This window comes from Schistocerca americana, chromosome X (assembly GCF_021461395.2).
Source record: "Schistocerca americana isolate TAMUIC-IGC-003095 chromosome X, iqSchAmer2.1, whole genome shotgun sequence".
Taxonomy (NCBI): domain Eukaryota; kingdom Metazoa; phylum Arthropoda; class Insecta; order Orthoptera; family Acrididae; genus Schistocerca; species Schistocerca americana.
The window spans coordinates 728564766-728578140 of record NC_060130.1 but is presented as its reverse complement, the minus strand read 5'-3'; the positions used below and the strand labels follow the sequence as shown (position 1 = coordinate 728578140).

The following is a 13375-nucleotide window of genomic DNA, read 5'->3' as shown; positions in this document are numbered from 1 at the left end:
TTGTAACAATGTCATGGTTCACACAATCAAATGCTTTAGACAAGTCACAGAAAATTCCTATTGGTGACATTTTACTATTTAAAGACTCTATTATGTGGACAGTGAAATTGTATACTGCTGTCTCAGTGGAACAGCATTTTTGAAATCCGAACTGTGACTTACTAAGTATCCCATTACTGTTGAGATGGCTAACCATTCCTGAGTACATTACTTTCTCAAAGATCTTTGAAAATGCTGTAAGCAAGGATACTTGCCGATAATTATTGACATCTGTGGTGTCCCCCTTTTTGTAGGGCAGCCTGACAATGGCATATTTTAACCTGTCTGGGAAAATACCTTGAGTTATTGATGCATTACATATGTGACTAAAAACATCAGCTGTAATTGCTCCACATTGTTTTAATATCTTATTAAGGATATCATCTACTCCAACAGAACATTTATATTTCAAAGATTTAATAATTTCACTTATTTCACAAGAGGTTGTTAGGTGAAACTTAATCTGACTAAATTTTTCAAAACAGACTCTTCCATGTACTGCCTGGCTTTTTCTTTCGAACTATTCTCACCAATTTTTTCTTCTACACTTAAGAAATGGTTGTTAAATACGTTATCTACTGGTGTACTATTGGTTAGGATGGTCTCGTTCTCCTTAATAGTAAAACTACCTACCCCGGTGATTACTTTTCCTGTCTCCCTTCTAACAACATTCCATATTGATTTGATTTTATTGCCGGAGTTGTTAATTTGTTCTCTAACATACATATTTTTTTATTTCTTTACAACTTTTCTCAGATGTTACAATAATTTTTATAGTGTAAAACTACTTCTGGATCTTTACTAGTTCTTGCTGTCTCATAAAGTTTTCTTTTTCTTTCTGAAGACACTTTAATACCTATAGTAATCCGAGGTTTCTTTGAAATGTGTGTGGTGTTACATTTAGTAATTTTCGTTGGGAAACAATGTTCAAAAAGGGATATAAATTTATCAAGAAATATGTTGCAATTATCATTAGCATTTGGCTCATTATTTACATCTCCCCAATTAACATTTCTTAAGCTTTCTTTGAAGAGCTCTACAGATACTGGGTTGGGCGACCTTACACTTTTACTTAATGGTTTTCGAACTGTACACCCTGTTAGTTTTTGTAAGTTAATCAGTTGTGCATCATGGTCTGACAATCCATTTACCACAGGGAAAGCATATGATTGTTTTACATCCTCTTTCTGTACAAATACATTATCTATTAGTGTGCTACTGTCTTGAGCTATACACGTAGGGAAATTGATCACTGATTCTAAGTTATATGTTGTTAATAACACTTCTAGTTCACTTTTCCTCTCAGACTTATTTAGAAAGTTTACATTGAAATCACCACAGATTAATAACTTCTTCTTTTTGTCCGACAGACTGCATAATAGGGAGTCAAACTTTTTTTATGAATTGCTCCCAGTCTCCTAATGGGGACCTGTACACTGTTGCTAATAACAATACTACATTATCTAGCCGAAGTTCACATGCACAAACCTCAAAGTGCTGATCAACACAAAATTTTCTTACTTGTACCGTTTTGCATTTATAGCCTTGTTTTATGCAAATGGCAACTCCTCCTTTATCCATACTAGATCTACAAGTGTAAGATGCTAAATTATACCCACTTATACTGACACTATCTATGCCCACAGTTACATGGTGTTCAGACAGACAGAGTATATCAGTCTCATTCTTATTTTTGAGATCATCTAAACACACTAATAGCTAATCTACTTTATTTTTTATTCCCCTGATATTCTGATGAAGTAGGATGATACTGCCCTTAGCTTTACCCCTATTTACTCTACATGAAGTTTCTTTTATTCTATTTATCTTGATTGTCTGTCTGGACTTTAACCTAAAAAATCTGTGTGCTTGGACCCATTAACCACAGGGATCACCCCCGTGTGTGACTGTGGGCCCCCTTACAGTTTCTGCTAATAGAGAAGTTAACTTATTTTTCCCCAACTTATTCAGGCGCAGGCCATGTGTAGTGTATCTCCACCTACCAATAGCATTTTCTGGAACAACACGTATTTGAGATTTTGCCGGTGTCTGGAGCATCCTGTTCAGCTCAGTGTTAACATGCGTTACAGCATGTGTTTACCCAGAGCTGATCATGGCGCTGAAAGACCTTCACAAACCCCACATTTGTGTTTCTGTTCCTATTTTATCCAGGTCACTCCTAATACTGTATCTTGGATTCATAGCCAGGCTGTTTCCTGCCCCTGCAACTATAATTACCCGATCTTTCTTCTCAAAGTTGCTGCATAGCTGATCTATGTTTTCTGTCACCTGGCTAAGGCTAGCACTTGGTTTCACAAAACTTGTGACCTGGTACCCTGCACTTAATTTCTCCTGAAGTTGCTGGCCCACACTGCTCCCATGACTGCTGCCTATAAGCAGACTACTTCTTTTCCTATTCTGGTTTGGTCCCGACCTGTCATTTTTCTTTAAGCTAATATTCTGCTTCAACCTATTTTCAACTACATCTGGATGAGGCCCTTCCTCCACTTCAGATAGCAAGCCAAACTGATTTACTAATTGAATTTCTGGAGTTTTTTCAAGTGTTTCCCTATTTCACCCTTTGCTTGCTACCTTTTCCCAGTTCCCAGTCTCATTTTCCTCTCTTAACCTAGATAATTCCAAGTTCGCATTTTCTAATTCTGCCTTAAGGGCACAAATTTTTGCCTCCTGTTCAGCGATTTTTCTATCCTTTCTACATAACCTACACTGCCATGGAAGAGCCTCATTTTCTACCCTCGTTTCCTCGCCGCTACATTCGCCCCAATGAAACCATAATTTACAGTCTACACAGAACACTCCCTCTCTCAAATTTCTACAGTAACCACCACATTTGTCACACATGGTTTGATAGACAAACTTCACACAAAAGCAGAGAATAAGTTGGCACAAGACCACAGTAGTTTCGTAACCTGTAGCCTACTAATTCGTAAATAAACACTGATGTAAACAAATTTTTAAATTTACTTCTGAAAGTTTTAACTACCTAGCTCTGTATGATCGACATGAATTAATTTGACTTTGAAGCGATAACTCTAGTCAAAAATGAAAATCTACACTCTCGCGAAATTTACGCCTAAAAAACTTAAATAAAACCAGCAACTACCGGCCTTTTACGAAATACTTCCTTTTTTATCTAAATACGGTCAGAAAAGTGAAACCTTCAATAGATAGCCTAGGGAAGAAGTATATACACTAGTCCAAAATGTAATATTAACTAAATTAGCTCTTATTTCAATATTAATCACTTAACTTAGCGAGAGCTTCATATACGCACGTCTGTCTAGCTCCAGAGATAATACTTGGCCAAATGCACTGCTTTCATTACTGGTCAGTCTTTCTATATACTAAATCTTAAATTTCCTAAGGATGGCCCTTATTTCTGTGTCTTTTTGTAAAAGCAATAAGTTAACAGTAAAAATAACTTGCTTCAATTCCTGTCAAGTGGTGCTAAGTAATAACAATGCACACTGTTCTATACCGAAAACCAGCTGAGCTCACTAACTTGAGAGAAAATAATGTTTCAGTGTCATATGAATAAAGTGAAGTAATGTTACGAATCTCACCTGTTGTGTGTAGCACTTGTGCTTGAATTTTCTGACTCAGTAATTCTGTTTTTTTCTGTAGATCTTTCTTTGGTGTACTATGACGCTCTGCTGCGATGTCATGAAGAGGCTGAGGAGTATCGTACCCACTTCCTTCTGATACTTTGTTGTCACTTGCGTGTACTTCATCTGGCGTGGTGTTAAGACTATCGACTTTTGGTACAGGTGTTACAGATGGCCGGACAACAGGATAAGAGGCTGACTGTGCACCTGGTGCAGGAACAGAATGTGGCGCTTGTAGTACCCCTGCAGGATGACATGTCATCGGATGGCAAGGTACACCAGGAGCTACCTAAAATAAAAACAAACAATACAATGCTACTGGTAATAAACGTAATGTTTATTCTAATGAAATTATTTGGGTAACTATTGCTATTAGTCTGCCGCTCGTGGTCTCGCAGTAGCTTTCTCGCTTCCCGAGCATGAGGTCCCGGGCTCAATTCCCAGTGGGGTCAGGGATTTTCACCTGCCCCGAGATGACTGGATGTTGTGTCATCTTCATCATCATCATCATCATCCATCCCCATTACAGTTGAAGGAAGGCAATGGCAAAACACCTCCATTAGGACCTGGCCAAATACGGTGCTGCAGGTCTCTCGCATCGTTCCCCTACGCCCTGTCAAGAAGCATGGGACTTCATTTCCATTCCATTGCTATTAAAATTCACTCACTGAAATGATAAGCAGTGCTGTTGTGCTTCCTGCCTTTCAGCTTAAACACTGCAATAACATTACAGTTACCTATGGATATTAATTTTATATTTCAATTTTATAGTTAGGTCACAAGATATCTTCAGTTTACCACCCAAGCGGTGTGCGTGACATGAAATTTATTGTGTGTTTTATTGAGCTCTTGCTCTTTAAGCTAATTTTTTTTAAAATAGACATTTGGAGACTTATCTGCTGTTTTAAACTATAGGAAATGTGAAACAGTGGTCATGTAATACTTGTCTTTCTTCTTTCTCTACCTACAATCCAAAGGATGCTCTTCATGGTCACTGTTAGAAGCCCATACAAATAAATTGGAATACAATACTTGACCACAGCCAATGATATACATGTGCCAACATCCCTGAATTATGTTTCCACATTACTGATCTCAAATTTTTATGAGCATCAATTCTCAATGTTAACTGAAAAATAATAAGTCACAGAATTTGTTAATATGATGGTGTAAAAATGTGAATGTCAACAAAACTTATAATTACAGAATCTTGCTCAGACAGCAATGTACTGAAAGCTTCATTATCATCAAAGATGGAAGTGATTGGTGTATAATTGACTAAGTCCTGAGTTCACCAACAGTGGAGTCCCACACAGGTAAACAACAATGGTGACCCCATCCACAGTGGAGCCATATCATCCCTCCAAACCTTAGCCCCTTGTTACCAAGACACTGAGGAAGTCACTACTTCTCTGCAGGTTTCCATAGCCATGTTTCCAGCAATTCATTACTGTGGCTAGTTGCAGCACACCAACCCCAGGCAGCTGACTGCTGATCACATTTTGCTAATCACCTGATTCAGCCCACATCATTTGCTTGCTTTACAATCCCATGTATCTACAGGCAAATGGATTTTTTGATCAGGCCTCTCTCAGGTGCTCCGTAGAGATCAGAAACGGAGCAAGAAGTGCAAGTCCAATGTTGCCGCTGTTACTTCACTGCTGTACTGGGCTCTCTCCTTTCCACTATAGCTCTGTGAGTATGACAGGTCTAAAAATAGTGGTGCTGCAGTTAAAAAATAGTTCAAATGGCTCTAAGCACTACGGGACTTAACGCCTGAGGTCATCAGTCCCCTACGCTTAGAATTACTTAAACCTAACTAACCTATGGACATCACACACGCCCATGCCAGAGGCAGGATTCAAACCTGCAACCATAGCAGCAGCGCGGTTCTGGACTAGAACTGCTCAGCCACAGCGGCCGGCATGCTGCAGTTGCTTCCTACTCATGAACTTGTTCTCTTACTAAAGTGTGCAGTAGTGTCATCAGTGGCGAGTTTTGATTAACATCTACTCTTCACTTGTTACAGTGTCGAAATTTGTGACTTCTGCCAAAGCTCAGCACAGTTTACACAGATTAATGTCACTAATATGCTAATATAGTTGTACCTGTGATGGTATCCCAAAACAGTGTTTTACTAAACATGCAACAGTGGAGATAATAGGTCAATAGCTTATCAAACCTGCAACCATAGCAGCAGCGCGGTTCTGGACTAGAACCGCTCAGCCACAGCGGCCGGCATGCTGCAGTTGCTTCCTACTCATGAACTTGTTCTCTTACTAAAGTGTGCAGTAGTGTCATCAGTGGCGAGTTTTGATTAACATCTACACTTCTCTTGTTACAGTGTCGAAATTTGTGACCTCTGCCAAAGCTCAGCACAGTTTACACAGATTAATGTCACTAATATGCTAATATAGTTGTACCTGTGATGGTATCCCGAAACAGTGTTTTATTAAACACGCAACAGTGGAGATAATAGGTCAATAGCTTATCAAAAAGCTCTGCCACAGCACAAAAAGAAATGTCTAATTTCTTTACTTATGTTATTGAAAACCCACACAACTTCCACCTCATCATCGACGGCCATTAAAAAATTACATTATTCCATTGAAAAATTCTTTATTCACTCTGATATTGCTGTAGTTAGTGAAGTATTGCATGTTAAAAGCACACTACTTGTGAGTCTGTGGCACTCAAGTGCTCCGAAGATCTCATACCAATCGGTACGGTTCATGCCTCAGGTTTCTAAAAGATAGCTAATTTAGTTATCTGTAGCAGCTGAAGCGGGTTGTGAAATTGATGTGAAGGCTACACTACCTCATCCAACTATTCTTAAGAATGGAGTGAAGTCTATTGCAGATGCTCTTAAAAAAGTGCTGTCTCCACATGTTACTCCTGCTATTACCAATAAAAAAAGCTTCTTTCCAAACTGATATGTGGATGGATGATGCATGTAAAATAACCTACACTACAGTGACTGTATCCACTGTTAGTGAAATAGAGCAGACACTAAACGAGCTTATCATGTTACTCAATGCTGGTAATAATCTAGAACAAGCCAACTATCGAACCCTATACACGGTACTTCTCTGGCGGTGAAAACTTCTGGATGATCACTTGAGCCCTGTATTAGATAATGATGGCATGATAATACTTAAATTACAATGCAGAAGTTACATGGATGGTTGAAATGATAGGATTAACTGCATTTGTACCACAAGATCTCTAAATGTTGCTGAATGGGAAGTGCACAACTGTATACCCCTGTTATTCTATGACTCTGTAACATGATTATAAGTGAATGTTACTACAAATTACGATTCCATTCTCTCCAGTTATTTGTGGTTCACACATAAGTACATCCGGGCCATCAAACAGCCACATCCATTGAAATTCCAGAGGTATGCAAGAAATGTGGACCATGTCAACAAACACCACGGGTACTGTTTTGCAGAGGCAAAAACTGATATTCTTGGCTGGTGGAAAGAACATGAAAAGACAGTACCTTCTCTGGCATGTGTAGCTACAAGCTTAACATGTCTGGAGCGTAATGTTATGACATTTTCCTGGTTCACAGCAACAATGATCTGTTAAATACTTTTGACTTAGGTCAATTTATGTTGATACTGCTCACAAATTAAATTAATATAATGATATAACGTTATTTGCATTTAATGATCCTTTGAAACAATCTCCTAGAAACGCCTAGGTGGCAAACCATTGTCTCTCAAGAGTGTCTAGAACTTCCGATAATAAACAACAAAAAGTTGTCACATTACTTGAAAATGTTGTTAAATGACACCAGGCTTGTCTTAACAAACACAGCTAGGAACAGGCATTTAAAGTAATCTCTATGATCGGGCAAGATAGAATTCCATGTACAACATTAATGGAATGAGACTGCTAATATATACTAAGGTGGGTGTAATAACCAGCAACTTCCAATTGGGATTGGGGTGATTATGTGGCGAGAGAAGGACGTAGGAGGAGTTGGACAGACAGAGTGTGAAGAAGAGAAGATGGACCAGATAGAGGGAGGAGGAGATGGACAGAAAGGGAAAAGGAGGAGACGGATGGAAAGGGAAAAGGAGGAGACGGATGGAAAGGGAAGAGGAGATGGACAGAGAAATGAGGAGATGGACAGAGAGGGAGGTGGGAGTAAGAGATGGATACATAAGCAGGCAACTCTGGGTACCGAGCTGGTGTGTGTGTGTGTGTGTGTGTGTGTGTGTGTGTGTGTGTGTGTGTGTGTGTGTGTGTGTGGGGGGGGGGGGGGGGTGGGTGGGGGGGGGGGGTTTGCACGTACATATATACATCTACGTATGTAAGTACAAACAGAATAATATTCACTGCTAGCAAATCAGTATTACAGTATTGGTGAACAACTAGTGACCCATCCCGGATTCACAAAAATAATGAAAATCACATCGAAATCTCCACATTAGTTGCTGGGATCACCCCTCAAATACAGACAGAAAAACATTAATTTAGACTATGTATAGATAATTGTCATTCTCAACCACTGTGTGTATAGGCAATGCCACGAGTCCTCAGTTACACTCACAAATTCATGTACTTGCTCTCCTTTCTATGCCGGTAGTCTCCACTTGAACCTGACAAGGTTCAAGAGACATGTTTATAGTTATTAACAGGCAGTGCAGAGACTGGCGAATCAAGTCTTCACGCATATGGAAATGGTAAATACGATGACATTATATGACCTACTGGCAAGCTGAAAGTGTGTATACAGAGCTCATTTCTGATCACTACTGCTCTGTATCACAATATCATCACAACTACGTTCTCTTCCACACCACCTACAGAGATGATGATGCATATACCTTCCACATAGCCACTGCAAACAGATCATTGCCTCACTTACAGCCACTGCTGTTCCTGATATGAAATAACATGTCACATCTCCCTTTCTACACCTACCTACCTACCAACCAGTTCTCAAGTCCCTTGGAGATAAACAACTATTTAGTAGGGTTTCAAACTATCACACTGTGACAAGAGTATGTTTATGTTTCTTTGCATTTTTATTGTTTGTGTGTTGTGGATAAAACAGTGACTGAATACAAACACAGAACATTGTTCAACAAGATGACGACAAGGGAAAGGTTTAAATTTTACACTGGCACCCAAGCATTTACGTGTTGTTGATTTTATAAGTTCTGTTGAACAAGTTATTTTTAAACTACCTCTGATTATGCAGAGATGGTTAGAAGGGAAGCGTGTTGTGTGTTGACTGTGGTACATTCACCCAAGAGTAATATAACAGCTGCTGAGAGGGCTGCTTTACACTCAATTGGAGTGGTTTTGGATATCATTATTTTACCTGCAAATAAGGGCAGTGCTACACTGTTGTTTAACAATCTAAACATACATCTACATGGCTACCCTGCAAATCACACTTAAGTGCCTGACAGAGTGTTCATCCAACCACCTTCACAATAATTCTCTGTTAGTCTTCTCTTGAACAGTGTGTGGAAAAAACGAAGAACTATATATTTCTGTGTGAGCTGTGATTTTTCATTACTTAATTGTGGTCATCATTTCTCCCTATATAAGCTGGCGTCAACAAAATATTTTCACATTCAGAGGAGAAAGTTGGTGATTGAAATTTTGTGATGAGATTCCACCAGAACAAGAAACTCCCTTTGTTTTAACAATGGCCACCCCAAATCCTGTATCATGTCTGTGACACTTTCTCCTCTATTTTTTAAAAATACAAAATATGCTGCACTTCTCTGAACTTTCTTGAGGTACTCCCTTAATCCTATTTGGTAAGGATCCTAACCGCATGACAGTACTCCAGAAGAAGACTGACAACCATAGTGTAGGCAGTCTCTTTAATAGATCTGCTGCATCTTCTAAGTGTTCTGCCAATAAAACACAGTCTTTGGTTTGCCTTCTCCAGAATATTTTCTGTGTGTTCTTTCAAATTTAAGTTGCTCATAAGTGTAATTCCTAGGTATTTATTTGAATTTACAGACTTAAGGTTTGAAGGATTTATCATGCAACTGGAGTTTACTGGATTCCTTTTAGTGTTCAGGTAGATGAGCTCACACTTTTCATTATGTAGGGACAATTGCCAATTTTCGCACCTCACAGATATCTTACCGAAATCATTTCGCAGTTGGTTTTGATCTTCTAATGATTTTACTAGATGCTAAACAACAGCATCATTTGCAAACAACCTACGATGGCTGCTCAGATTGTCCACTAAATCATTTATATTTGTAAGGAACAACAGGGAGCCTATAGCATTACTTCTGTTTTACTTTATGACACTCTGTCAATTACTACAAACCATGAGTTCCATGAATCCAGTCACATAATTGAGACAATATTCAATAAGCACACATTTTGATTACAAGCTGCTTGTGAGGTACGGTGTCCATAGCAACCTAGAAATACAGAACCAATTTGAAATCGCTTGTCGACAGCACTTAACACTTCGTGTGAGTAAAGAATTAGTTGTATCTTAGTTCACTGGGCCCAAGTCATCTCAGACCCCAAAATTTGGGTCAACTGAGTTCACTCATCTCGTAATCACCTTTTGTCAGAATGGTTGTAGTGAAAGACAGATCATACATGTGATTCGCTACTGACCAACCATACAAGGTGAGTGATAACAATAGCAAGATGGAACAAAAGTCTAAAGCTTTTTTACCTTATACAGAAAGCATTTCCAACGGAATTAGTAGTATTTTGTGGAAATCTGATCCTCCAACCCTGCTCTACTCGCGAATAGTGTGTGGGAAGAATGATTGTCGGTAAGTCTCTGTATAGGCTCTAATTTCTTGAATTTTCTCCTTGTGGTCAACATGCGAGATGTATGTGGGGGGAAGTAATATGTTGTCTGACTCCTCCCGAAAAGTGCTGTCCCAAAATTTCAATTGTAAATCTCTCTGTGATGGCCAATGTATGTCTTGTAACGTCTGTCAGTGGAGTTTGTTTAGCATCTTCGTAATGCTCTCTCGCCAGCTAAATGATCCCGTGGTGAAACACGCCACTCTTCGTTCGTTAGATCTTCTCTCCCCCTCCTTATAGAGATCCCAGATAGATGAACAATATTCAAGGATCGGGTGAACAAGTGCCTTATACGGCACTTCTTTCATGGATGAGTTACATTTCCTTAAAATTCTTCTGATGAATCTGAGTCTTGTGTCTGCTTTTCTCACTATCTGTTTTATATGGTCATTCCACTTAAGGTCGCACCGGATAGTTACGCCTAGATATTTTACAGCAGATGCTGTCTCCAGCTGTTTGTCATCAATAGTGCAGCTGTACAGTAGTCGATTCTTTTCCTATGTATGCACAATATGTTATATTTATTTATGTTCAGGGTCAACTGTCAGAGTCTGCACCATTCATCAATTCTCTGCAGGTCATTCTGAAAATTCTATCTTCTGGCGTTGCTACTTTGGATAAACAACTGCATCATCTGTGAATAGCCTTAAAGAGCATCCAATGCTTTCTACTTGATCATTTATATATTTCATGAACAGCAACGGTCCTATCACACTTCCCTGTGGTACTCTGGATATTATGTTTACATCTGTCGATTTAGTTGCATTAAGAGCGATGTATTGAGTTCTATCTGCAAGAATGTCTTGAATCCAATTGCAGGTCTGCTCCGATACTCCATAAGTTCGTATATTTTTCACTAAACGGCGATGCGGGACGGTGTCAAATGCCTTACTGAAATCGAGGAACACAGCATCAGCCTGAGTGCCATTATCGACTGTTCTGTGGATCTCATGGAGGAACAGAGCGAGCCGAGTTTTGCAGAATCTCTGTTTGCGGAATCCATGTTGACTTATATAGACAAACAGTTCATTTTCCAAGAACGTCATAATTCCTGAGCATAAAACGTGTACCATAATTCTACAGCAGATTGATCTCAACGATATAGGTCTATAATTGTGTGGTTCTGTCTTACGGCCTTTCTTAAAAACAGGAATGACTTGCACTTTTCTCCAGTCGTTAGGCACCTTTCGTTGCTCAAGCGATCTACAATGAATTACTGCTAGAAGGGGAGTGAGTTCTTTTGCATAATCTTTATGGAATCTTATAGGTATCTCATCTGGTCCTAAAGCCTTTCCACTAAGTGATTGCAGCTGCTTTTCAATTCTGCGATCGGTTATCTCAATATCTGCCATTTCAACATTCACACGACGACTGAAAGGAGGGACAGTGTTACGATCTTCCACTGTGAAACAACTTGTACTCAAAGTGAAATACACAGCAGTCTAGTGCTCTATCACATTAACAGTATTGAACCAGCACATGTTGCGAAATATATTCAGGATGGATACATCCAAAGCTTCTCCATTATCTATGTGTGAAGGAATAAATATGATTCCAGAAACTATTTTGCACTACAAACTGAACACACTATGTCAGCAGTCCTCCGAGCTGTTTGTGCTAGAACCAGGTCACACCACATCTACATGGTGCACATAATAAAAACACCTGAGGTATGCCCAAGTTTTGCAGGCACTTAAACATCCCATTCATGTTAAAGGATGCAGCTAATGCAAAACTAGCAGACTTCTCAGAAGCAACTAGAGTAATTTGACAAAACAATTCTAATCATTTAGTCCCTTAGAAGATTGTAATTAAGAAACCAAATGGAACCTAATTCATTTGTGGAGATTCAAAAGCTCATTAAACTCATGATCACAGAGTAGCACTATCTACACTATGGTATGAAGATTTATTGTCAAGACTGTCCGCAGGAAAAATGTTCAAAAATAGAATGTCTACAACAGATTACACAACAAACGCAAGGGTATGTGAACTACGTCGACACACATTTACAGCTATCATTGGATGAGGAGTTACAGCAGTATGTGGTTGTTATACATCCTGTTCATTATGTTCATTATGTTAGTAACTCCATCTCTCATTCAGGGCAGCAAGTGCCCTTGACAACATTCCAGCAATATCTACAACAGATTACTGGACAAATATTAGGGTACGTGAACTATGTAGACAATATAATCATTACAAGATGGTCAAATGAACTTCTTGTGGAATACCTCACTTTATTATTCCATGTTTTATGGAAAAATGGACCATATTTTGTGAAGAAATGATACACAAACCTGGGATACTTGTCTTCAAATGATAGAAAACCTGCAAATTCCTTGATAGATCCAATTTCAATACACAGAGAAGGAGTTCTATTTATATGGCCTCAGGTATGTGCTGGAGTACACAGAAGTTGAAGTAATAATTGCTGCAAGCACGCTGCCTTGCCATTTTGCAGCAGGGAAGCCACTAGTAGATGCTATGGACATGTTACAGTGTGGTACCCGGATGCTACTATCCCTCTAGAAATCGGACACTTCACAGAATCCAATCACATTCACATCAGAGACACTGAAATAAAACCACCTCACATCGATCGCAGATAGTACAGAAGGCATTGAATATTATAAGTGGAATGAAGAAATTTCACAATTATCTGTACAGCATGAAATACCAACAGATTACAAGCGACAAACTCTTGTTAGAATAAATGCCTTTCTGTGCTAAAATGACTAACGAACATCACAGCAGCTTCAGAGATGGTCATTACTACTTCACAACTATCACAACCATCTCCATTATTGACAGATACTGTGACAAGTGAATGCTTACGCACTGTCGGAATTGTTAATGAGTTTTCAAAACCTCCTTAGCTATGTTATTTC

At 39.0% G+C, this 13375-nt stretch overlaps 1 protein-coding gene across 2 annotated transcripts in view; it reads right to left on the bottom strand.

The window, feature by feature from the left end:
- LOC124556848 overlaps nucleotides 1-13375 on the bottom strand; it is a 332788-nt gene that overhangs the window by 85192 nt on the left and 234221 nt on the right. For both annotated transcript variants that reach the window (XM_047130867.1, XM_047130868.1), the window contains one exon: nucleotides 3624-3954. In XM_047130867.1, the coding sequence (XP_046986823.1) occupies nucleotides 3624-3954 (331 nt within the window). The remainder of the gene's footprint in view (nucleotides 1-3623; nucleotides 3955-13375) is intronic.